General features: G+C 46.8%; 1 protein-coding gene across 7 annotated transcripts in view; it reads left to right on the forward strand.

The window, feature by feature from the left end:
• Nucleotides 1–27563, forward strand: part of CNOT4 (CCR4-NOT transcription complex subunit 4) — a 623322-nt gene that overhangs the window by 62653 nt on the left and 533106 nt on the right. For all 7 annotated transcript variants that reach the window (XM_086952989.1, XM_086952985.1, XM_086952984.1 and 4 more), the window contains exon 2: nucleotides 2877–3147. In XM_086952989.1, the coding sequence (XP_086809115.1) occupies nucleotides 2974–3147 (174 nt within the window). In that variant the 5' untranslated portion in view covers nucleotides 2877–2973. The remainder of the gene's footprint in view (nucleotides 1–2876; nucleotides 3148–27563) is intronic.

Here is a 27563-nt window from a genome sequence, read left to right on the forward strand (position 1 = left end):
CACAATCAATGTCAGACCTACTGCCTTTATCATAACTTGATTATAAATATTCCGTCCTATAATCTTCATCACTGACTTGTCGGCATAAAAAAAGACCTATTGTGTTGTCTAAAAACCTTCCCAAAAGGAAACCATTAGTCATACTGTAATAACATAACACATATGTACAGAATAAAATTGTCAAAACCATGTATAATCCCACTAATGGACCAAGAAGGATTACAGTAGTGCAAGTTGATCCACCTGCATCGTTTGCTCACGATGGGTCACTGACACCAAAATCCTTGTATACCACGGCAGTCTGCGAGATACCATGTGCCAAAATACCAGCCTAAATGTTTTATACATTGCAAATAGCAATCCATCCTTTAAAGCATGTTCTTATCACATTCTCAAAGAGCAAACCTTCTATACCCATTATTTGTAACGCAAGGTAAGCAACCCCAAAACCCTTGCCTACTACAATCTGTGAGATTCTATGTAGCAAAATAGGTTTGTAGGCTTTAATATAGAGTAATAAAATACACTTTAAAGCATATGTTAAAGACAATAGGCATTTAACAATAAATACTTATGGCTTAATGCCTTTATCACAGCTTTTCAAAGCAAACAGATCAGGCCTATAGCAGTGATCATTGGCTTGCCCAAAAAGCAACTCATTCCTGATGTATCGAGTAAAGGTTTTGCCATAAAGCAGTGTTATTAGTAGTAGCACACATTTGTATCATTCAAATCATGTATTCATTGGAACCATCATGCAAGTAGAGTCTACATTCTTCTATAAGTAGTTTTCTGAAAGCTCTTTTTTAATTTTTCTTTGCTTATCCCAAGTTTAGGTGACAACTACACTGTGAAGACAGACCTAAAAAGCCATGTAGGCTAGTGTAGCCCCGGCCATTCCATACTTCTAAACACAAAACTAAACTCTGAAGTTACTGATGGAAGGGGAGGGTGCTGGGTCTGCAATGCATTCCTTATGACTGCCCTCCCCATCTGTGCTGCTGCCAGAGAAAAGCTAACACTGCAGATCGCCTTGTTATCAAAGACGCTTTAACAGCATTACGTTGCCATGTGTGTACCCCTAGTAGCAATCCTTGTGGACAGAAGGATGTGCTGTTATTTGCTTAAGTAAAGTAAAAATATATTATCCCCTATGTTGCGAAGTAGTGATACTTTTTGAGGTGGGGGATGGGCGGGGTGATGTAAGAACTGCTGGAAGATTGGCAGCCAGTTGCCAAGCTGGTTGTTAGTAGTGGTTGGTTGCGGGAGGTGAATTTGGTTTTTTGAGTAATTAGTCGCTGATAGAAGACAAACCCGGCTTTATATAATGGATGCATACAACCTGTGAATGGAAAGCATGAGGCGATATCCCAGTCTAAATACTTGGGTGCTATGCATTTTGTTTGCACTCATGTTCCCCCTTTTGAAATTTTTTCCCGGGGCCTCGTTTTTTTATAGTTGAGTCTTAAGTGACCTATTGCCTTGGTGTTTTTTAACAGGGTAAATGAAAAAAACATTTGTGATAAAACACACGTGCATGGCTTTTAACTGACCCATATCAGGTTGACTTGGAGCCAGTATTGGGTTTCAACCCCATAGTGCCAATCATTCTGGGTCTTGAACACTAGATCGAAAGTCACCTTTATGACTTTGGACTGGTTGACCGTTGTGCTAGAGGTAGAGAGCTGAAATTGTTTGGCTTTATTTGAGGCTTTTATTATGCGCTTTAATCGAATCAGTGGATGGGAGATTGTGAAATCATGCTCAGCTTTCGCTCAACATAGAGTAGAAAAAGCTCCAACACCATGTTTGGCAGCCTAGGGGTGCAGGCCACGTCACACATTTATGTATGTACGAAAAATGGTACATTTAATGGGATCCTTGTGCAACCTTATTTGGATTGAGCTTAATTGTACAGCAACACAAATAATTAGTGCACTTATCAAATAATTTGTCGAGAATGGATGAAGTATGAATCATGTAAGTAGTTGCACCTGTATGATCAGAGGGTAAATCAACACATCTTCGCTGTAGCTGGGTTTACGCTGTGTGTGCAGTGAGTCAGTGTGAGATCTGTCAGCACCGTTTCAGAGTCGCTAACACTGCTGACTCGGAAACCTACAACAGCTAAACACCGCATTGCATTGTGCTAAAAAAAGGATCTTTGAGTGGGTGATAATATTTATTTATAAAGTTTGAGACTGTATGTCCTTTAATGTACTTTCCACATCAGTAACCTCCATAATTTCCTACTGAGGTACTGTTTGACCAATCAGTGAGCTAGGAGGGCATTTTGTTTAGAATATTATTGTATCCAGCCTTTATCTCTCACTAATTTGTCCAATAGTCGGGAACCTGCTCTTTTGGTGGGGTGTTGACAGGGTTAACAGAGCACGGTGGTCCTTTTTGTGCAAAATGTTTTTACTTGGTCACCTTATACCATGATAAGTTTGAAATACTTTAAGCATCAATCTACGAGATGCACTCTTCTGTATTTATTGGCCCCTCCCCACACTTTAAATGTTTCTCTTGAACCATTAGTTGTGCTGTGTTAGTATGCAGATAATTTTTCATGATACTTAATTTTATCGCATGTTTTGAAAGCAGTTAGAGACTGGTGTAATCTGGCCAGCATTCTTATTGTGTAGTAGAATATCCAGTGTACTTCAAGACTAGGTACTTGGCGACAGACTGTCGGTTTTCCTAGTAAAGGGACAACATAGGCACAAGATGAAAAATAAGAAGATACCCTTAAAATAATTCTACCACATGCCGTTTGAGCTCCATGTCGGAACAAATTTTATTTAAAGTACAGTTGAAATGCCGTTTTTTGTAGTATCTGATCGATTTCATCTTTTTCTCTTTTTCTCTTGCAGATCCTTGCATCACTGCAGTTTTAATTTATTCCATAAAAGATTTGGAATCATTGGACTCCTGTGCCTCAGTTTTTTTTCTGATTGGGTTTTGGTGAAGATGTCCCGCAGTCCTGATGTAAAAGAAGATCCCGTAGAGTGTCCTCTTTGCATGGAGCCCCTTGAGATAGACGACATCAACTTTTTCCCCTGCACATGTGGTTACCAAATCTGCAGGTTCTGTTGGCATCGTATCCGCACAGATGAAAATGGACTTTGTCCCGCTTGCAGAAAGGTAACCTTTGTTACAGCGACTAGGCTGTTGGATTGTGAAAATCCATGGAAGTGCTCACACCAACTTAACAGTAAACCCGTGTCCTCCAGTTTGTGATAGATTTCTCAATTGATAGGCTAGATGGAGTTATTTTTATCTTATTGTGGAGCACAGCTCTATTATGAATCCTTGGAGATGTAATCATTGGGATCTTTGAGGATCTTGGTAAAAGGAAGGTATTTGCCTCCATTTGGTACCACCCTCTATCCACTTTGTCACTTATCTGGATATACAGTAAGTACCCATCAACCCTACAACGTTATGATTGCAGAATCCTCCCCCATCCTTACCACGGATTTAATCAACGTCCCTTAGTTTCTCTTCTTGATGGAAATGAGGTAAGCACACACAGTTGTCTGGCGAAAGAATGAAACATTCTATGTAGCCCTTTGCACCCTGACAAAGTAAGCCTGACACATAGACTCTTCTGCAAATGAGATTTGTTTACTTTGCTCATCCTATATACTCCATTGGCCCCACAGGAAATCACGAGGCATGTCTTCTTTAGGCCCAGGTGGGCGTTTTTGTGGGATTAAATACTTCCTATTATGTGCATGCCAGACAATGATAGTGAGACTGTGCGGATTAATTTGTTCTAATTAGGTTTCTAATTTAAAAATGTTGTCAGGTAAGTGTATATTTCCTGTTCCCTTTTGTTTGCCATAATCTAAATTGTTCCTAGATGCCACCAATGCATTTTGGTTGTTTTTAGTCATGACCAGACCTAACGTGTACCTAGTGGCCTGCCTCTTATAGCAGAGCGCAAGTAGAAATTAGAACATGGATTGAATGGTATTCTGAGAGAACACAGGAATTTGTGAGGCTAATGGAACATTCACCCAAAGCAATGTCAGCTACTGCAGCTCTGGTCACTATCAAACCTGTGTATTAAATGTCTTTTTGCAGCAATGGTGGAAACTGTTTATACATATGTACTTCAGGCATGGGTACCTTCTTTGAAGTATTAGATTAAGAAAATAATACTGTAAGGAAACTGGATTTTTTCCGGTTTACCACCACCTTTTCACCCATATTTTGACTGCTTGATACTGGTGTAATGACTCTGAAATTCCCTGAGCACTTCTAAACTGTACTCCGTGCATGTGCGCTGACCCTAAAATGATTTATGTTTAATTGGCTTGTGCTGTATTGCCATAGACTAACTTACTTGGAAGTTCCTAGCAGATGATACCAGGGTTATCCAGGGCCTGTAAGTTAGAATGTCCCCCCCAGGGACTGCAGCACTTATTATTTCACCCTGAGTGAGACAACCTAAAACATGCCTCCCAGTCTACCACTTCCGACTGGATGGCAGTTTTTAACTGCTAGCTTGACTTTATTTACCTTTAAAGGTAATGGCAAGGCTGAAACTTGCCTTTTAAGGTCGAAGTGATGTCTGGTTGCGAAAAGACTTCTTGTGGGCATTTTAAAAGCTTCCTGGGTTAGCATTCCGTGCATTGCTTTGCTGTGTTATTTTGCCTTGTAAATTCTATATCTCCGTTACCTGTCAGTGGATATTTTTCATTGTGCTGTCTAAAAATTCATAAAAATAAAATACATTTTTAGATCTCGCCTAGCGTTGCTGCGCACATGTGCAGCTTGCTTGGTGAGATTTATTGCTAACAAGGACTTTCAGAAGAGGGCTTTAAGCCCCGCCCCTCACTTCCATTGGCTGGCTTCACCGTTTATGCTAAACAGTGGCCTGCCATTGGAAATGAGGGTTTTTGGTTGCCGCCCTTTGGCCTGCCATCTGGACTTGGTCGCCTGCTTCACGGCTGTCGTGAAGCACTTTCTTATCTTTATGGGGCCATGGGGCCCCATAAAGACAAGAGATCTCCTTGCTCCGGCTGCAGCGTGGTTTTCTTTCACTTTCGGGAGCGCGCTTGTTTATTTTGAAAGGGAGTAACTGCACTTCCCGTGAGAGACATAATACTTCTATTTGGAGAGTAACTGAACTTTTCTGTAACAAGCGGTACTCTGGTACCGACACTTCTATTTTTCCATTTCAGTCACCGGATGGTGTTGATCTGAACTGCCTCCGGGGATCGAACCGCGAGCCCCGCGCTTCAGAAGTAGCCGCTCAGGCAGCTGCGCCACAATGCAGCACCAAGAAACTCTCTTTTAGCCTTTGTGATGGTATTATATGGAAGGTAGAGCTGGATGTGCAGGGTTTCGCGCTCGTGACCTGTCGATTACCTCAAAGGGTACTAAGTCATGGAGGCGTGAAACAACCTGCAAACAGAAAGGTGCACTCCATGCAATAACTCTGTCCACCTGCATGTTAATAAGTAAATACATGCCCACTAGATGGCAGTGTTGCCTTTATCTTAGTTATGCAACGGAGGCGCTCCAGAGAGACTTCAGCCTCGATTTGTAAATGACAGTGTATATCACACCAGTGTTTCAACGCACCCGCTTTCTCACTGTTTGCCAGCAGGCGCTGAGATGCCAAACTCTGCTACTCTAGGAGGCGCCTGACTGCTGCATGCCAATAGAGGTGAGACTCGCTGGCGCCTCCCTTCGTACACACCCGGCCGCTATCAGAGGTGTCACGCCTCACAAGAGGTGGGCGGAGAGCATGACAGTACAGCGCGCTGCCGGGGAGGGGCAGCGCATGCGAGGCCCGCTCTCAATAGGCAAGACCCCCACATCACAGGAAGTCTGGGACGCTTCACCTGCATCCAGGGGCTGCAGGCACGGGCATGACAATGAGGGCATGCCTGTCAAATGCATGACACCCTCTGCACCACTTTTCAGCAGCATCAAACATTTACCTAACCGTGCCCTCCGTGCATGCTTTTTTAGTAGAAAGCACCTGCTCCTTTGAAGTCCTGGGTGACCCTCCGTGCAATTTTCTCAGTACCTCTTTTTTGAAATTGCAACCGCTTCTGTTTACATGCATGTAGTTTGCATCACATCCACTATTTGTACTTATGTCACCTTTGTAATGATATGCGTGTATGCGCAACCGCAGGCGCCCATTCATTCGCCTTTCAAACTTTTTTGTTTTCATTTGTTATCTGTAATGTCTTCATTTCCAATTTTCTAGGAATGAATAGTAGAGACCCCTGTTTAAGCCAGATATACAATTGGAGCGCTCAATTTATTTTTTGTGTGTACGCTCGGGTTGGTTTGATCTATTTGTTTCTTTGTGTTTTTTCACAGGCATGAGAAAAATAATAGTCACAAAATAAGTCACAAAATAAGTAACATTTAAAAAAAGGTTCTTGTTATTGAATGTATTAAAGAGAATGTTTTTGGAATATAAGTTTAATAATAAGTTTATGTTTTTTATTGTTAAGAAAGGCGTACTGGTGGATATTAAACGGCGTAATAAACTGTAATGTTGAAATTAGAATACGCAGAGGGAAACTAAATGTCATCATTACATGTGCCGCTGCCTGCCGTGGTACTCAACCATGTTTTCTGTACAAGAATTAACAGCAATGTTTTATTTCCGTTTACAAACATTTAGAGACTGTCGTCCTTTGCTCAAAGCGAAATCATTTTGTCAAGGTTTTCCAGCAGTAATATAAGGCCACAAATGTGTGAGATCGATGACAGGGCAGCCAGCGTGATCCGGTGTGATTGAATGCTACAAATACAGAGGGAGCCAGGACACATGTTTTTTGCTATCACTTATACTGAGCTTTCCAGGCCTTTCTGTACTCACATTGTACGGTATTGGAATACTTCAGCTGATCAATGCGCATGCTGCAGCGACCCAACTGCCGCCATTAGGCCGTGGGTTCTATTGAATGAGTGCATCCGTTACTAGCGTTATGTTAAAATGACAGTTATTGTTATATGTGTCCGCCTCCTGGCATCACTTCCGGGTTCACATTAATGGCGGCTGCTTACTTCCTCCTACCCTTTCAGCCCCTGCTTAGAGGTATTTGTTTGTATAGTGTATGCACATGCACAGGCTGTGTTCTCCCAGACACCCGGTGGAGACTAGTATTACAATCACCCAACAAACAATTGTTCACAAGGAACTCATTTGAACAACAAATGTGAGGAGAGAACAAAGAGTGTTAGTTCCTTGCATACAATTCAGAATTTGTAGTTAGAACGGCGAATTGTATCCTTCTAACACGTTTATTATCTTGGTTCAATAATGAACTAATCAACGTTGATAAATATTAAACCCCACAAACAACAAAGATTCTATCTCTGGCGTGGCCAAGATGGCGACCTGAGTGGCAGCAAGACCTTGAGGCTCCCCGCTCCAAGTCCCCTTTTCCGACCTTAATATCGCAAAAACACCCCAGCTTGACGAGGTTCAAAGCCAAGAGCAATAAACAAAAGAGGTACCCGGCTGGGGAGCTGCCTGGGGCCCGAGAGACACTGTACGGCTGGGGCTGCGGGCTGTGGTCTGCATCCGCGACATGGCTGCTGCGTGAGCCACAAGCAGTGCAGCGGGCACTCTGACCCCACAAGAGCCACCAGACCCGACGCCGCTTTGCTGCAGCCGTCCGGTTCCAGCCGTGGAGGGGTGGCCGGCATGAAACCGGTGAGATCGGCGGCGGGTGCCGGGAGTAACTGGCGGCAGCTGTGGGACCCCCTGGGGGTACGGCGAAACTAGAGACCCAGGCGCCCCGGGCCTTCCGACCACAGGCGGGCCGCAAACTCCACCGGGGGCGCCCAGACAACCTCCAGCGGCCACTGAACACTACAGAGAGCAGAGGTGAGGAGCTGCCCCCGTGTCGGGGACTGGGGAGGCGGCGAGCGACAGGCAGTGCTGGGGGCCAAAATCACAGACACCGGCGGGCGCAAAAATTTAGGTCAAGGCTTGAAGGCCTACATGCCTGGCCCGACGATGGCCCAGCCTGCCCCCAGTGAGCACTCGCAGTGGCAGAGAAGAGGGGCAAAGAACACCGGCCACTTACACCCCAGAGATAGCGGATGACAAGTGGGGTGCGGGCCCCCATGACACCAGGTGTCGGAGGGGTGCGCTTAAGGGGGCGCCATATCACTGGAGGCGCTCTGCAACGACCCAGTGGGGGTGGCGCCCCGCCAAGGCAGAGGAGACCTGCCACTGCCTGCGGGTAAAAGAGGGGACCGGTGCATCCGGGAGAGCGGCGGCAGGAGTTGGGAGTGATTGGCGGCAGCGGGACCCCTGGGGGGGGGTCACGAAATCAGGACTTGGATAACGTGAAGCACCAGCTATCACTGACCACCCTTGAGAGCAGAGGTGAGGATCTGCCCCCCACGGTGGGGACGGGGAGGCGGCAGGCGGTGGACAGAGCTGGGGGCCGGGACCCCAGACCCCAGTAGGCGTGATAATTTAGGCTGAGGCTTGGAGGCCTATGTGACCGGCCCAGCCTGGTCCCGATAAGCACCCGCTGTGGTGGGAGGCGAGGAGCACCGACCATCTAAGCACGGAGACAGCGTACGACATGGAGCCCCCGCAACACCCGGCGATAGAGAGGCGCGGCAGAGAGAGTGCCTTACCATAGGAGCCTGCCCACGTCGGCCCTGAGAGAGCAGCGAACTGCCAAACCAGAAGAGAGCCAACACTGCCTGCTGGCCGGGGGACAGACACATAGTGACTCAGGGAGACTGCCCCCAAGCAATGGAGGAAAGTCCGACCGGCCCTGGGCTGGCGCTCCAACGGGACGCGCATCCTGGTCGCCTCTGGGACCCTCTACCATATTGAGGCTCTCCTTCCCATTCTCGATCCCTACAGTTTATGAGAGTCTGAGTCAAGGAGATTTTTCTGAAGAGCCGGTTGTTGCTCCCCATACTCCTGGCATGATAGTGAATCCTTTGAGCTGCATCCCTGGTACTTGACAACCAGCAACACCCCGGACCCGCGAGCAGGGCAAGGACAGTGACAGTGACCGTGGCTGTTCCCCCTTGACGTTTCCACCTGCGGCGCCCTGGTCCAGGATCACATACTCCCCCACATACGCGAGGCACGAATTCCACCGAAAGTCCCCAGCATCTTGAAAAGGGACACATCGAGTTTGGTGACAAAATGGCCAATGCAGGACGAAGAGGTGGGCGCACCCTTACCGATATGCTCATCAAGGGCTCTTCCAAGAGCGATAAGAACCCCCCTCTCCACCAGCCAAGCCACCTGCGGACCAAGGGGAAGGGGGGTACCCATAACCAAATCCTTTCTCAAAACTCTATTTAACTCTTTGCAAGAGCATTTCCAAACATTGAAGCAGGATATGGCCGGTGAACTTCGCCGAGATGTAGATGGCTTGGGCGAGCGGGTGGCGGCCGTCGAGGAGGTGGATCAGTCTAGAGGCAAAGAAGTGGAGCAATTCCAGCAGGAACTCATCTGCCTCCGTGAACAACAAGTGGATCTGCAGCCTCACGCAGAGGACTTTGAAAACCGATCCAGACGGAACAACATCAGGGTTAGGTGTGCCATCCAAAGCATAGGGGGACGAGCGTTGTGAGCTTCTTATAGGACATGTTTCTGGAAATCCTGGGGGAAGCAAAGGATTTCGACATCCTTATAGACAGGGCGCACAGAGTCGGCCTGGTGCGCCGCGCACCTGCCCCCCCCATCCGACATACTGGCCTTCTTGCCCGACTTCCCTTTAAAGGAGAGAATCCTTCGAGAGGCGCGACAAACAACCCCTAGAGTTCCAGGGGCAACTAGTAGCACTTTATCAGGATCTGTCAGCCATCACCCTACACAAAGGGAAAGCTTTTAAAATAGCCACAACCTTCCTATGAGATGAAGGAATCCCCTACTTCTGGGGTCACCCCTTCAGACTGATCTTTAGGTGGAATTGGTCCTTTCACCAGATGAGATCCCTGCAGGACACCTGCTCCCTGTTAGATATTGAACTCCATGTAGATGCCTCCTCGCTGGCCGCCTCGCAGTGACCGTCTATCACAGCGCTCACCCCAGAGCGGGTGGCAACGGGTTGGTCGCAGACGCTCATCCAGAGCTTCCTTGAAACCGGACCCAGCTACCGTGGCCCAGGAACAGGCCTTGGCCATTCAAGAGGTGTCCAGAGACACATTGGCAGCGGACTGACCTTGCAGGTTGGGGAGGGGGGCGCGGGTGGACGGGGGGGGGGGGGGTCGGAAAGGTTGCCAGAGCCACACGTTCCCTCAAATAACTTCACCGCAGGCCTGTTTTGGGGGTTATCTGGCTTGGGACTATGATACAACATTGTGTATTCCACAACGGGGTTAGGGTGAGGGAAGGAGGGCAGTTGGCTTGTTGGCGAGGGGGAGGTGGGACTGAGCTTGTTGGTGAGGGGGGGGCGAAGGGGTGAGCGGGCAGGTTGGGAAGCGAAAGTTGGGAGATTTGCGGGGGGAGGGTGGGAACCAGTGTGCCGACAGGGGCTGAGGCCCACGCGCAAGGTGCTGCGTGGAAGCAGAGGGCAAACTGCACAGCAATTATCCCCTTTGCGTCCTGCTGGAGAGGTTGTGGTGAAGTAGGCACTCTGATGCACCTCCTATGGGAATTCACAGAAGTCAAAGCGTATTGGACAACTGTCCTTAACGACATAGACCATTCCCTAGATACCGAAATCCCACGGTTCCCAGCCTACACAATTCTAGGACTACCGAACACGCTCACTTTCCCTCTAAAATCCATTCGGGCGACAAATGGGTCTAGCATTGCAGGAAGCCTCCCAACGCATCCTATCTCTTTGGGGGACTAACACACGGCCCACTCACACGTGTTGGTTGCACAAACTTTGCTATACACTTGGGATGGAACGCATCCAAGCCACACTCACACAGTCCACAGCCACATTCCACACGGTCTGGCAACCACTGCTAATGCTTCTATCCCAGGAATTTAACGAAATAACGTGCCCAAGATACCTCCGCCTACTACGCCTGACAGATACAAACCAAGCCACCACAGAATCTGAGACGGAGGCCGCGTGAGTGCACCACACCCACGATACATCCCATTCACACTAATCGGCACACTGGTTGGGGAGGAGGGGGAGTTTCGGGGGCGTGAGGGGGGATTGTTAATTTTGTTATTGTTGACTTTGCTTCATGGAAGATCTTTGTCTAGAGCCACAAATTGCCATGGCGGCACTGCACAAGGACACTGGTGGGGGCCAGACGAACTCTGCAGGTTATGTGCAGTGCTATACAAAGAGGCTATGCCAGCTTGTCCTTTGCATCTTCTCGTGGACTAATTATTGCACTGTACTGTATTTGTTTTTCTCTGAAACCAATAAAATAAATTTAAAGATGCCATCAAGCCCACTTCAGCCGAACGTGGGCGTCTTCTTTATTTTGCACAGAACAATTGTTAGAAAAAAAGAGTAAAACAATTACTGTGTATTCACACTATAGACACTATATACAAGATGAAAAGTGTCTTGTGGTGACTTATGTGCCTCAGAATAGTGACCATAACCAAGAGTTACGTATTTATAGTGTCTTATAAAAAAGGGGAAACAGTTGGTTATTGGAATGGTGGGGGAATAAAGTTTCAATCCCCTTTATTCGAAGTTTCTTCTAATGTCCTAGAACTCTCGATCCTTTTGTAGTCCATGATGTTTCGACCCTCTCGAGTTACGGGGTCTCTTCAGGACAAGGAGCTCTGGGGACAGTTGATTAAAATACCGAAGGCTAAAGTGAGTTGTGATTAGGGACTAACACTCCTTGTTCTATCCTCACATTTGTTGTTGAAATGAGTTCCTTATAAACAATTGTTTGTTGGCTGATTAGCTATACCCAATTCACAGGGACATATGGGTTGCTCTTGTATCTTGTTTTTAAGTATTACAATCACAGTTTCTTTTCAAATCTCTGAAATTTGGTAACTGCTCGACTCCATCTTTACATGATCCAGGTCGACTTAAACACACAGCCTGTAAAATAAAATCATGTGTCCCACAGCAAGCATGTTTGTTTACTACACAGAAAATAAAGCTGAGACCAGTGAAATGCAACCTAGCACTGTGAGTGAACGTTTTGTAATGGCATTTGCGCCACGTGAAAACAGCAAAAAAGGCATTTGCACCAATTGACCACGACAAAAACAGCATTTGAACCGGCTAGTCTGTGATAATTTTACTTCAAATTTTGGCATCAAAGACGTGGGCACCCATGAAGGATATCATATGGCCACTGCTTTTGGATAAGAATGATACACTTGGGGCCTGATTATGAGTTTGGCGGTGCAGCGGCGAGTCCGCTCCGCCACAGCACTGCCAAACCCATGTTCTGGCCGCCTGCCAGATTACGAGTATTTCTCATGTCTGGTGGGCTTATTTTTAGGTTGAGCATTCAAGACCTCTTGTATATACTTTAGTACATACTTATATGTATATGTACTTTGTGGGCTCTGGAGATCAGCCCTAGGACTTGTTTGCTTCCGCCAAGGGATTTTTTTTCTTTTTATCTTTTTCTCTTGATAGAAAACGACCAGAAAAGGTCAGTAAAATACCAGAATCACTTTAGCATTCTCTACATTCCAGTCCATAGAAATTGTCTTCCACGATCACCCGGAGACCATAATATATTTTTCAAATCTTGAATTTTCAGTGATGTGACCACCGAAGGCTGTGCTTTTATATTAAAAACAGAGCTTTGGACTATACCATTTCCTGCAGAAAGGCAATATTTCTCTCCATGTGTTCCCATACCTGGCGTGTCACGCAGTTTGGTGCTTGGTTTCCATCCATGTTAAAGAACAGTAGATGTTTCAGCTCCCGGGCTAATGTGCTGCATAGCTAAATACATATAAGGTTCCAAAGGCAAGACTGATTGCATTGTAAATGCTTGTTATAAATTGGTATCTGATTTCTTGAGTGCTTTGTTGATTTCTTGTTAAATTGATAGGTTGCTTTTTGAATGCTTTACACTTGTTCCTTTATGCAAGCCTTGCTGCTCCGAACCACAGCTATCCAAGGTTGAACTGAAGATTTGACAAACTAAACCTATGGGTCACAAAGGGGTTGGTAAGTGTATTACATGGCGAATCTGATAAAGACTACTATCTGCCGATTCCTTACCTTTAAATTTCCCAGGCCTCAGACTGGATCTGGAAACTTTTACTGAGCAATAAATGTAGATGCCAGCATTTGTAAAGTGCACAGCTACCACCGGAGAGGGGTCCCGTTGCTGGGGGCCGTTGGGAAGACTAAGCAAGCTATTGCCCAAGTCACATGGTGCTGGGTTAACCTGCCGGCGGAGCCGGGGATCGAACCGTGAACCCTGTGGTCCGTAGACAGGCACCCTGGCCACACCTCTTCAATTAGCATTGTGTGTGAAGGATGTCTTTGAGGAAGACTGAGTTTAAGCTATGCGGGGCACAATGCCGGTCACCAATCCCCCACCTCATATGCCTATGGTGTCTCGAGCGTGACGATGATTCGAAGTCTTGATCGGACTGTCGGGCCATGCCTCCTAAGACCTTGACAGAGCAGGTTTTCAAGCTCCTTGTGACCTGCAGCCGACGTCGTCAAGCGAGACTTGCGGGTGTCCCGGTCCCGATTGAGGAAGAGGAGGTCGCTGGACTGATCGGGCCCAAAGTCCTCTTCATCTCACTTGAGGAAGTCTGGACACTCTTGGAAGAAGCACAAGAAGAAGTGGGACTTAGTCTTCACCTCGGAAGTCATCCATCGACAAAGAAGGTAAGGAGCACCAACGCTCTAGGCACAGTTCTGTGGAGCTGAAGCCAGGGTCGACTTTGCACTCGCCTTCCACCTTTTCCGGGAGCCGGAACGATTCCCCCGCTCAAATTAAGGAGTTTTACATGGCCATGTGCTCCATATTTGAGAGGGCTGACTCCACTGGTGAGCCTTCATGCCCTGCGGGATCTGGAGGGGCCCTTTCTGTTGTAAAACCAACTGCTCCAGCCCAGCTACGGTGCCAATGGGGCCTCAGGGATCCGATCCCATAACTGGTGTGATGCCTATTGCGCCACCGTAACCACCTCCGGGGTCAGGCTCAAAGTCTGTGTCTGTTGTGCCGCCGGTAGCCCCATCCTAATCCCAGACGACACGGAGCCTGAACGACGTTGCTTGACGCAGATTCCAAAGTCCATTCTACCCAGGGGTTCTATGTTGTCGCCTGAGCGCTTTGTGGATGTGCTGGCTCGAGAGGGGAATGGGAGTGGTCTTTGGACCCTTTGTAACACCAGGATGACTCTGCAGAGTAGTTGGACTGGTATGGGGAACTTGGGGGAGGCCAGTGGACTGAACACTTCTGCAGAAAATAGCATGCTCTCACCGCCAACTGTGGCTGCAGAGGAGGTGGCGTCTTGTGCATTGGTAGTTAAGAGGGCAGCTGAGGTCCTTGGACTGGAGCTGCCCTCAGTGGAGGTCAGCACTCAAGCTTCATCCTGGGGCTTCCATCTTAGAACCTCTTTTACGCTTCAATGCAGCACTTACTGATGTACTTCTAGGCACGTGGTCCAAGCCTAGCACAGGGGCTCCTGTGAATAGGGCAATCGCCCGCCGCCGTTGCCTAGCTCTGTGCGACCCAAAGTTCCTCAGCCAACACCCCACCCCACCAAGTTTGGTGGTGCAGGCCTCTACGTCCCAGGGTGCATTCCCTTCCGCACCTCCGGATAGTGAATCCAAGAGGCAGGATTCATTTGGGATGAAGTTGTTTATTCCTCCAGCCTGGCATTGCGGTTGGTGAATACCGCATGTTTATTGGGCTGCTTCTCCCACTCCCTTTGGGAGACCGTTGTGCAAGTCCTGTCCCGGAGGAGGCCTAGGCTGGGCTCTCCCAGGCAGTTAGGGACTGGAGAGATGCAGCAAAATTCACCGTACGGTGTGGCCTAGATATGACCGATTCGCTGGGCAGGTCGATTACAATGACAGTAGCCTTAGGCGCCACGCCTGGCTAGGCCAATTGCCTTCTCGGGCGATGTCCAAGCCAATCTGATGCTCATGCCCTTTGATGGAACCTGTCTTCTTGGGAAATAGGAAGATTCGGCCCTGGTCAGGTTCAAGGACTCTCGAGCTACGGCCAGGTCCTTGGGCCTATCCTCTACACCTCGCGGCCAGTCTACCTTTTGCTTGTTTCGTGGCAACGGAAGACGTTTTCAGCTGAATCAGCCCTATCCTAGTCACTGTCTGGCGCCGCTTCCCAAGCTGTGCGGGGACATGGACGCTGTTGATTCTGGCCTTGGAATCAGAGCCAGAATTAGTCTACCACCATGCTACTGGCACCCTCCATCCACTCGTGTTCTGACTCTGCATGACTTCACCACTCCAGTTGGAGGGAGACTCCATCATCATATCCCCCACTGGAGGTCCATAACATCGGACAAGTAGGTCTTGCAGATCATTCAGGAGGTCTATTATCTTATTTCCTTTCTTTTCTTCCTCCCATTCTGCCAAATCAGGAACAGCTGACGGAGGATCACTTAATTTGATACAGAAGGAAGTTGCAGTTCTCTTGGCCAAGGGAGCTATAGAACTGGTCTCGGATTCAGAAGTAGGCAGTGGCTGTTATTCCCGCTACTTTCTGATTCCGAAGAACAAGGGGCTATGGCCCATTTTAGATCTTCGGAGTGTCGATTTTCTTCCTCAAGAAGGAGAAATTCAAGATGCTTACTCTGGCTCAGGTCTGATCTGCCCTAGACCCAGGAGACTGGATGGTAGTGTCGGACCTGCAGGATGCGTATTTTAATATCCCCATTCTGCCGGGCCACCCCAGTCACCTGTGGTTCAAGGTAGGCCGCAAGCACTTTCAGTTCACCGTGTTCCCCTTCGGCCTTACCAGCGCCTCTCGGGTGTTCACTAAGGTGATGGCGTTGGTTGCAGCTCATCTGCGCAGGTTAGGGGTGTCAGTCTTCCCCTACCTAGACGACTGGCTGTTAGAGGCGTCTTCACCCCAGGCAGCCGTCTCCCACCTTCAAACTACTACGAACCTCATGCATTCGCTGTGCTTCTTTATGAATGTGCAAGAGTTACACCTCACTCTTTTGAGACTGGCTGAGGCTGTTGGGCTTCATGACCTCCTTCATCCTGTTATTAAAGCATGCCAAGTGACATATACGGGCTCTGCAGTGGAACCTGAAGGTACAATAGGCACAGCATCCGGGAAATCTCTCGGATGTAGTTCGGATTTCAGAATGGACTGCAAAAGATCTGCAGTGGTAGTTAACGAACCGCAAATGGGTCAGACAGATGTGCCACTTCTAGGAACATATCCTCCCTTTCCCTAGGACAGATCACCCTGCGATCTTCTTCAATATCAAAATAGAAAACACCTCCAACCAAATGCTACCAGCTACCTCCAAACAATTCAAAGCGTGGAAAAGTATTTCCCCATCTAATCTCAAAGCTCACCTCCTATCCTCTCAACTAGATCTTTCTCCCAAACCCGAATTAGCAGCCACACAATATACTCAGTGGCTCCAATAAGCTTTCAACACACTAGTACCATTCAAAACCACTTCAACAAATAGGAAAACTCCATCAGCCCCCTGGTTCTCAGACCTGTTAAGTCGTCCGAGACAACCGATTCACTAGTGGGAACTTAGTCTGAAATTTCTTCAACCATTCTATCAGATGTGGAGACAACCTCAGATAGACCTCTTTGCCACCCACGAAAACGCCAAATGTCCAAGCTTCGCCACCCACTGTCCAAAGGCAATGCGATCTGGATCAACTGGTTAAACTAATTTGCGTACGCTTTTCCAGCTCTAAAACCCATGCCACTAGTAGTATGCAAACTACAGCAGCATTCTCTGACCCTCATCCTAGTTGCTCCAACGTGGGCCAGACAGCCGTGGTACATCACACTGCTACAACTGTCTGTAGTGCCACACCAACAACGATGCCTGTCTCCACGCCTTTTAACACAAAACCGTGGAGAGATCAGGCACCCAGACCCAGCTCAGCTCAACCTAACGATCTGGCTCCTGAAATCTTAAATTTGGATATCGTAACCTTCCTCCAGACTGCATGAATGTTATAAATTGAAGCTAGACTCCCAACCACTAGAGCATGCTAATCAGCTAAGTGGAAACATTTTGTAATATATTGTCACAACAACATTAATCCTTTAGACGTGTCTATTCAACACATCATAGGATACTTACTGCACCTCCAAAGATGTAACTTAGCTTACACATCTATTAGACTACATCTTGCAGCCATAGTAGCATATCATCAAAACCGACAGCATCTATCTCTCTTAAGATTGCCTGCTATTAAAGCCTTTATTGAAAGCCTTAAAATAATAATTCCTCCCAAAGTACCACCTTCACCAGAGTGGAATTTGAACATTGTTCTCACACGGCTAATGGGACCTCCATTCGAACCTTTACATAAATGTGAACTGCAATTTTTAACATGTTTGATTTGGTTTTGGGATTTGTAAAGCGCGTAGCTACCCAATGGGCGTCCCAGCGCTAACATAAAGCTTGACATACCTCTAGTAGGTGGAGTTATTTGGGGAACAACCAGGTTTTTAGCAGTCTGCGAAATGCGAGGAGATTGTTTTCTTTCCGTATGTTAAGGGGAAGACTGTTCCAGAGTCTAGCGGCGTTGTAAGAGAAGCTGCGACCGCCGGCGCGAGCCTTTCTTATTCTGGGAATGTCTGCTAAAAACAGGGTGTCTGATCTCAGTTCTCTGGAGGCTTTATGGCGCTTAACCAGGGGTCTCAGGATTGGTGGGCCCTTGCCTTGTAAGATCTTGTGGGAGATGCACAAGGCTTTGAAGGAGATACGTTCTTGGATGGGCAGCCAGTGAAGGGCCTTGAGGGAGGGTCTGGCTGAGCATCTTGATTTTGTTCCCGTCAGTAGTCTTGTTGCAGCATTTTGAGTGTGCTGCAGTTTCTTTATGGTCGCTATGGGTGCACCTAGATATAGGGCATTTCCGTAGTCCAGTCTTGATAAAATTAGACCCTGCAGCAGAATTTTTCTAGACTGGGGGGGAATGAGCGGGAGGATCTTGCGGGCTGTTCGCATGAGCCCGAAGCAGGTTCCGGCTGTCTTTCTTGCTTGGGTTCCGAGGTTGAGCTCCTGGTCCAGCCAAAAGCCAAGACTTTTTCTTTCTTGTTTTGGCGTGGGAGGGGTGCCCATGCTGGCTGGCCAGGCGAGGGTTGAGGGTAGTTTGTTTGGGTTGCCCAAAAGCATGACTTCGGATTTTTCTCCATTGAGTTTAAGCCTGGAGTCGCCCATCCAGATGGAGATGTTGTTCAGACAGGAAACTAGTTTGTCCATTGATTGGTCTGCTTGGTTGATGGAGACGACTAGTTGTGTGTCGTCCGCATACATGACCGCCTTGATGCCGAATGGAGTGACGACGTCATCCAGGGGGGCCATGTATACATTAAAAAGTGTGGGGCTCAGGGAGGAGCCCTGAGGGACTCCACAGTTCAAGGGGAGGGATTTGGATTGGCCATGGCGGTCGGCTACTTTAAAAGTCCAATTTACAAGTATGATTTTAACCATGCCAAAGCTAGGTCTGAGATGCCCGTTTTTTGGAGACGGTGTAAGAGAATGGTGTGGTCCACCGTGTCGAAGGCAGCGCTCAGGTCGAGGAGGATCACTGCCACTGATCCTCCTGCGTCTAGAATAGACCTTGCCTCCTCTATCACTGCCAGAAGGGCGGTGTCAGTACCTTGTCCAGGTCTGAATCCTGTCTTTGAGCGACGGAGAAGACCGTTGGATTCCAGGAATGTTGAGAGTTGTTCATTGACGATTCTCCCCGCCACTTTATTGATGCCTGGAAGGAGGGAAATGGGTCTGAAGTTTGAGGGGTCCAGGGGGTCCAGATGCGGTTTTTTATGAGTGCGCGGACTACCGCGTTTTTCCAGCTGATGGGAACTATGCCGCTGGTGAGCGAGGCATTTATCAGCGTCGAGAGGTGGGGAGCTATAATGGGTGCTACTAATTTGAGTTTGCTCATGGGGACTGGATCGTCTGGTGAGCCGCTCTTCACCCGGTTGAGAGTATCCAACAGCTTCTCGGTTGAGACGGGAAGGAAAGCATTAAGCGAGGGTAAATCTGGGTTGACGGGCCCAGGTGGGAGGTCCATGGGGGAATTGGTATTTGGAAAGGTCATTATTATTTTTGAAATTTTGGCTGAGAAAAACTCAGCGAGTTGGGTGCATCTAGTACCGGATGGATCGGCAACTGGTTGCGGTTTGGGTACTTTCAGGAGACTTTTTACTACGCGATATGTCTCTCTGGAGGAGTTGGATGCAGCCATGATCCTTTCTTCATAGTAAGTGGCTTGTGATTTTTTGATGAGACGTTTGTATTGTTTCATAGTTGCTTTATAGGATTCTTTATTGTTGGGAGTCCAGTCTTTTCTCCAAGCTCGTTCCAGTCTTTTATACTTTTTGCGTAGTTCACGAAGTTCCGGTGAGTACCAGGGGGATTTGTAAGAGTTTCTCTTACTGGGTAGTTTTTTAATAGGGAGGACTGCGTCTAAAGACGATGTTATCCATTCTCGAAGTTGATTGTCTGCTACCGAGGGATCAAGATTCAGGGTAGGGGAGGTAGCTAAAAGTTGGAGGGACCAGGCATCCGTGTTTAATTTATTCCACGGGCGAGATGGTGCTTGGGGTATCGGGTTGGGAGTGGGTTGACGAGAGGTAGGGATGTTGAACAGGATAAGATGGTGGGACACTTGTATTTTCTACTTACCCTGCCGTGAGGGCAACGGCTCTTGCACCAGACCAAGGGACACGCCGTGACGGGAACGGCAGCTGGAAAAACGCCGCAACACCGCCTACAGCCACCGGGGGACACAAACTACACCTCCCAGGTGCCCCGGCGGCCAAGTCGCGTCCCTGACGCCAGCGTTGCGCCCGGAGGCGCCTGAAAAGAGAGGAGCGCCGAGCGCTCTTTGGGACACTTGTATTTTCTACTTACCCTGCCGTGAGGGCAACGGCTCTTGCACCAGACCAAGGGACACGCCGTGACGGGAACGGCAGCTGGAAAACGCCGCAACACCGCCTACAGCCACCGGGGGACACAAACTACACCTCCCAGGTGCCCCGGCGGCCAAGTCGCGTCCCTGACGCCAGCGTTGCGCCCGGAGGCGCCTGAAAAGAGAGGAGTGCCTCTCGTCACGCGAGTCGCGCGCGGGAGCAGCCGGGCGAAGCCCGGGCAAAGGGCGGGCCCTCAGAGGTCAACAGTGGTCGGGCGGGCCACCCCACCAACACTTGCAAAGAAGATTAGTCTCTAAATAGGTCTCCCATAATGGCTGATTGTACCGCTACATGTATTAATGTTGACATCCTGACTCAGGACGCAGAGTCCCCTGTAACATTGCTAACGTCGTTTGAGGCATTGATAGACACTGCTTTCAACGAGATTGTTGAGACTGAAAGGAGATTTTCTATGGGTCCATTGAGTATAAATCAACCACATGCCATGAGCAGTCTCAATGTCAACACCCATACCCATATAAATCCAGAAATAATTGTTGTAAAACCCTCACATCCTATTGTTGAAATACCAATTGTCTTAGACGATGAGGACACTGTCACGTACACAGCACCAGAAGTGAGTCTTGGCCATACCTTAGAAATAACATCCATCGAGGCTGCTAATAAGGTACTTGGTAAAGTCGCAGCAAAGAGAAAGAGGGGCCCTGCCAAAATAACCCTCAATAAACGGAAGCAACCCCTAAGGACTGTCAACCAACCAACTCCACAAAGCATGTGGAATAAGGGGAAGAGACAGAAGTTGGTCCAACAAACAGTACCTATACAGGATCAACCACATCTGGGTGATGTAGTCGTTATAAATAACGAGGGGCTAAATTATATATCTATCTCCACCCAGACTGAGTCCCCCCACGAAAATGTCAAACCTAGCCATTACGCTAAGTCAGAGGGGAACCTTATTGAGACTATTGCAGAGACAATTTTTAAAAATTTGGAAGGTCAAATGATCAAACAATTTAATAATATTTTTAAAAGACTTGATAAATTGGAGAATCTAATCAAAAACGAGGATGCGAAGAGAAAAGGCACAGTGAACTTGGACAAAATGAGAGTAGAACGTCTGTTAAAAGACCTCGAATCCACTACTCGTGTCACCACCACTGGTAACATCAGGACAGTGGAACAACAAGCCAATTCTAACCCAACACAGTCTGTAACACCTAAGGTGACTAAAAATAAGGGTATAACTGGCAGTAATTTGCCTGACTGTCAAACCAACACTCCCTTATTACCATGTAACCCTACACATGGGAAAGTCACTTCATCTAAACCTTCTGTCTCCACTAATGACACAAGCGGGGCACCTATGAACTCTACAAAAAAGGGTACTACAGCGAAACAGACCACACTAGCACAGAAGGGTTCTGCTAACCCCAGCCAGCACGATAAAAAGATCACGCATGAGGACAATAGACCTAATAAACATCAAGGCCCGGCCCTACATCTTCCACCTGAGGCTTGTCCTTATGTCCTAGTGCTGGCTGGCATCCCACCGCTTAAGGAAGGTCAAGGAGAATCATGGGTTCAACTCCATAATAAGTGTATAGACTGGTTAACGAAGCACAAGGGAGTGGGGTATGATATTTCAAAAGAAATCATAACCACACGGCGTGTAACCTGGGTTGGTCCCCTCTACAAAAATATCAACGGGGACTGCATTGTAATCAACTTTAGAAACCCGGGCACTGCAAAATTCCTGTTGAATTATAATTCTGGTCGACATGGCCCATCCACTGTGGTGACCCCACTACCATTAAAATATTTCTACCGTCCTCCACATAAGATGATGCAACCCCCCCCAGTTTTCCCATTGCAGAATAGGTTTGGAATTTTCCAGGACCTGGATACATTGGACTGACTGCCCACTGAAAACACCAAACTACTTCCCGTGTGCCCTGAGGTAGTTCAGTTAATGGAACCATCTCGAGAGGCGGACCCGTTAACACAGGAGATTTTTCCATCTGGTCCATTAAGTGTTCAACAGGGACATGTCACACCTAAATCCGCTTCAAGTATTAATCAGGGTACCTGTCTAAGGAACAATAATGGTAATAACCTAAGTATCCTCAGTTGGAACATCGCGGGCCTGAAGTCCAAGCTGGGAATTCTTCCATGGAGGGACTGCGTCAATTGTTATGACATATTGATGTTTCAAGAAACTTGGTGTGTGGAGGATCTATTGTTTGAGGGGTATAGCTGCCATAACAGGACTGTCCCGGTCCCTTTGGTTGGCCGTCCTAGTGGTGGATTGTCCATTTGGATAAAAATTTGTGCTGGAACTAAAATTGACGAACTACAGACAAATTGTCCTAGTTTCATGGCACTCTCGTATACCGAGCGGATAAAACTGTGTTTAATCAATTTCTATAATAATGATTTTTTGTCCCAACCTAACCAAAATTTTATTCTCTTATTTGATTTTATTAATGAAATCATGGATGGTCAGGTATACGGGAAATTTGATGGCATTTGTTTAGGGGGGGATTTTAATGCACATGTACATCCGAGAAATCCCCCATGTAAAAGAGGGAAAGAACTGTCAGATCTTCTTGCTACTAGTGAATTTGTTAATTGCATGGAACATGCAGGTATGGAAGACTATGCATCCCCATTCCCTACTTTTATTGGACATGGGGGTGGTACAACAATTGATTATGTTTTCGTTTCACATGCCATTGCAAATGCATTGATAAGGGCAGAAGTAGTGTGTGAAATTCACAGCGATCACTATCCAATTGCCATTCATTTATCATTGCCAAAGGGTAAATGTTCAAGACGTGAAATAGGTGCAATGGGTCTGAAAGTTTCGACAGATAAGTTAAGGGTAATCTGGAAGGGAGCAGATAATAAGGGAATCCTGGCAGAAGTATGTAAAAAACATCCAAGTTTGATCAAAGATTGCCTAAGCACAGAGGACCCTGGGATCAACGTGGTTAAAGCGTTCTCTGAACTCTGCACCACAATTAAAGGCGAAATTTCCAGACCAGCCTCTAGTAAGGCTGTGGATTCGCCAAGATGGTTTGATGCCCCATGCTCAAAAGCAAACAGGATGCTTAGAGCTGCCTTAAAAGCTGAACCTAGGGACATACCGCGGGTAAGGTTGCTCAGAGCAGAGTACAAGCGTGCTTTACGCACTAGATCAAATGATTTACTGAAAACCCACTGGGATTCCCTGGCACGATCTGCTGACCTAAAAGATACCACTGGGTTCTGGAAGGAGGTAAAGGAAATAAGATCTATCGGTTCGATCCTGACCGAAATTAATTGTAATATTACTGGTCCCACCTGGGTTGCTCATTTTGGTAAAATCTATGCAACACCAGACAATCTTCCTTTACAGTTACCCCCTCCACACCCAATGTCTATTTCCATATCTGAGGTATTTGATGCCATTCTTGAAAGTGCCGGGAATAAAGCGCCCGGATCTGATGGGCTCTCCATAGACCAGCTAAAATGTGAGCCAGATTTTTGGGCCCCATTGCTGTGCAATGTTTTTAATAACTTAACTGAAGGGGAGATCCCGGAAACATGGTCACGTAGTATTATCGTCCCTATTTTTAAAAAGGGCGACAGGCTGGATCCTGGGTGTTACCGCCCAATTTCTTTAATAGATAATACTTTAAAAGTTTTGGGACGGATCTTATTTAAAAGGATAAGAACATGGACTGATGAGAACAACATCCTACATCCGAGCCAGTTCGGGTTCCGTAGCAGTGTCGGAACAGTGGAACAATGCCTGAACCTGAACCTGATCATGGCAAAATATAACATCGCAAAGAAATCCCCTTTATACTTTGGTTTCATGGATCTGAGCTCGGCTTTTGATTTTGTTAACCGTTCCCGGCTTTGGTCTACCCTTCTTGAATATGGTTTAGATGACCATCTGGTACATTTTTTAGCTTTTTTACATCGTGATCTTAAAGCTTGTGTACGTGTGAATCAAATGGGTGAAGTTTCTGACGACATTAGTATTGGTAGGGGGGTCAGACAAGGGTGTGTGCTGGCCCCTCTCCTGTTTATTTTGTATATTAATAAGCTAAGCAGCACTTTGAGCACCTTAACTAGTGATGTGCCTTACATTAATGGAGCCCCTATACCCACACTTCTTTATGCGGATGATGCGGTCCTGATGGGCCGCACTCCCAAGGCACTCCGTATTTTAATTTCAGGTTTTGTCCTTTTTATGGCCGATTTAGGCCTAACAACTAATTTAAAAAAATCATTAATCATGAGCTGTGGGCCAAAAAATTACAAAATCCCCCAGATCATTTCAGGGTCAAATGTTTTAAAAAGCACCAGCACTTTTCCCTATTTAGGGCTGCTATTCTCAAATAGTGGCACGTGGCATGCACATGTTTCTTATGCCAGGAATAAGTTGGGCAAGGCTATTAACTGTGTAACCTCCTTGAGACAGCCCAACCAAGCTGATGTAATAACTCCCCTGGTCAAGATATACCAAACCCAATGTATGCCAACCGGCACTTACGGCGCTGAGGTTTGGGGTTATACCAACTGCTCCCCTATTCAAATAGAAGAGAATAGATTCTGTCGTAAGGTATTGGGGGGGGGTTATCTGTTCTTCAAACTATGTATGCCATAATGAATTAAATATCCCTTACATAGAGGATTTTGTGAGATCCAGACCAGCACTATTCTGGATAAAGATCTGGAATAACACGGCTGCTACATTGACCCGTGAAATTATTTTGGATTGTCTAAAGTGTGACAGGGGACATCATATACCATGGCTGAAAGCTGTAAAAGAGTGTCTTGTAAGTGTGGGGTTGGCTTCTCTGTTCACATCACCAAACCTAATAAATCGCTCCCATAAGACCATCATTTTAAGGGCATTGTATGACCTATATAGAGAAGAGCGTGACAGAAAGAACCTGACTAAATGCACGGTTGTAAAATATTTGGCCTATTCTGATCCACACGTCAAAAAACCTGGCCCACCGTACAGATATTTGCGTTTGCATCTTGGAAGATGGTTAAGGGGTTTACTGTTTCGTTTCCGAGACGGGAGTATAGTCAATCTATTGAACTTCCCGATGGGATATAACAAACATCTCGAAACCTTAAAATGCCCCTGTAACCCTGACATGAAGCAAAGTCTTATGCATTTCTTGTTCTTTTGTGGTTTCTATAAAAAATACACTGCACATTTTCTTATGCCCTACTGTAAGAAAAACGGACTAACTAATTTTAAATTGGCATTTCGGTCCTTTTTGGTATTGGGATCAGACGAAGTCATTTTTAGGATGAGTTGTTTTCTCAAAGCTGCTGTCAGATCAAGAATCACCCTTAACATTGATGCATAAATTATTGCACACTGCACTTTCTATTTTTGATACTCTTTTTATAATGGTCTAATAATGGTCTTAATATTGTGTTTTTAATAGTGCTTTTAAACAGTGTTTTTAAATAATATTGTATGATAGTCTCTTCTTTTTTAAAAAAACCAAATGATTTACTATTATGAAGGGACATATGTTGAACAACTGGGATATTGTAAATGGATTTTGATTTTGCTCGTTTGTTCTCGGATAACTCTCCAATTGTAACTATTGAATTGAGTCGATTGAATGTTTCTTAAATATGTATTGTGTTTTTTGTCTGTACTTTTATGGATGTTTTTTATTCCGAATAAAGATCTTTTGACTTGACTTTGACTTGATAAGATGGTGATCTGTCCATGGGATGGGAAGAGGAGTGGAGGTAGACAGCTCTTGTATATTTGAAAAGATGGGGTCCAGAAGGTGACCCTTTTTGTGCGTGGGCTGGGGGTTTTTCAAGGAGAGACTGATTGCTGAGAGGTCTTCCTTGATGTCTTCTGCTGTTTTATTCCCTAGATCGTCAAAGTGGATGTTGAGATCTCCGAGCACTGTAAAGTTGGGGGATAAACAGGCTCGGGAAGTGGTAGTCTCTACCAGGGAGTTGGGAAATTGTTCGAGGGGACCTGGAGGTCTGTAAATAAGTATACCCAACAGAGTTTTTTCCGGTGACAGTTGTAGCGAGAATTGAACATTTTCGCAGTTAAGGACTGGGCTGTCCTTAAGATGACAGGTAAGATGAGCTTTAGTAGTAATTGCGAGTCCTCCTCCTGTCCCTTTTAGTCTGTCCAGGTGTTTAATCGTGTAGCCTGGAGGGAGGGATTGGACTATGTCTGGATCTGACGAGGTAGTGATCCAAGTTTCCGTGAGGAATAGTACTTCCAGGTTGTAGTTTTGAATGAGTACATTTATTTCAAGTCTATGTTTTGGTAGTGATCTACAGTTAAGTAGAGCCATTTTGACTGTCCGTGCTTCGCGGGTTGGGTGCTTGGTGAGTCTATACGCACAATGTCTACAACTGACATGCTTCTCCTCTAGGGAGATTGAATGGAGACAGGGATCAGGGGTGTTTGGTATTAGCTTCCTGATAGTTTCTGCCGAGTATAAAGTGGGGGCTCCCGCACGGGGAGTACGAGTGCTGGGCCCTGGACTCGGACGGGCGCAGACGGGCTTGCCTTAGGCGCGCCTTCGGCGCGCTGACGGTGTGCCCGCTGCCCTCGTCCGCTGCGCGTCCGGAAGGGGCACATCTTTATGGGGACGGAATGGGGTGTGTGGCCTAAGGGCGGTGGGCGTGGCCTCATTTCCCTGCGATTTCGCGGCAAATTAGTTGTCCGGTCCGCGGCAGCGTTTACCTCGGCTGCGCGGTCTGAGAGCAGCTCAAAGGAGGGGCGAGTGCTCTGGATTAACGTGCAACAACAGGTGAATTTTTTTTAAAAAACAGCTATTATTCAGTGCTTTAAAAACAAATTAGTAATCGTGGCTCCCGGCTTCCGCCTCAGGAGTGTAAGTCAGGCTAATGCGGTTGATTTTCTCCAAGCGTCTTATATAGTCTACGGGGGGGGGGGCGTGGCCTAAGGGCGGTGGGCGTGGCCTCACTTCCCTGCGATTTGGCGGCAAATTAGTTGTCCGGTCCGCGGCAGCGTTTACCTCGGCTGCGCGGTCTGAGAGCAGCTCAAAGGAGGGGCGAGTGCTCTGGATTAACGTGCAACAGGTGAGAAATTTTTTTAAAAACAGCTATTATTCAGTGCTTTAAAAACAAATTAGTAATCGTGGCTCCCGGCTTCCACCTCAGGAGTGTAAGTCAGGCTAAAAACATGTGAATTTGCGTTCCTAGTAGCTATTACTTCTCTACATAGAATTAGTGAACTACAAGCACTAATCTTCATGACCCTTTCTTGCAAATGCATCAAAATAAAGTTGTTCTCCATACTAATCCTAAATTCCTGCCCAAGGTAATTTCTCTCTTCCACCTCAATCTATCTGTGGAACTGCCAGTCTTCTTCTCGCAGCCACAAACAGTAGCAGAAAGAGCTCTTCATACCCTTGATGTCAAAAGAGCATTGCTATACTACATTGAGAGAACACAACCTTTTCGCAAAACTAAACCACTTTTTGTGTCTTTCTCACCACCACACAAGGGTAATCCCATATCAAAATCTGGGATAGCTA

Source organism: Lissotriton vulgaris, chromosome 1_2 (assembly GCF_964263255.1).
Source record: "Lissotriton vulgaris chromosome 1_2, aLisVul1.2, whole genome shotgun sequence".
NCBI lineage: Eukaryota > Metazoa > Chordata > Amphibia > Caudata > Salamandridae > Lissotriton > Lissotriton vulgaris.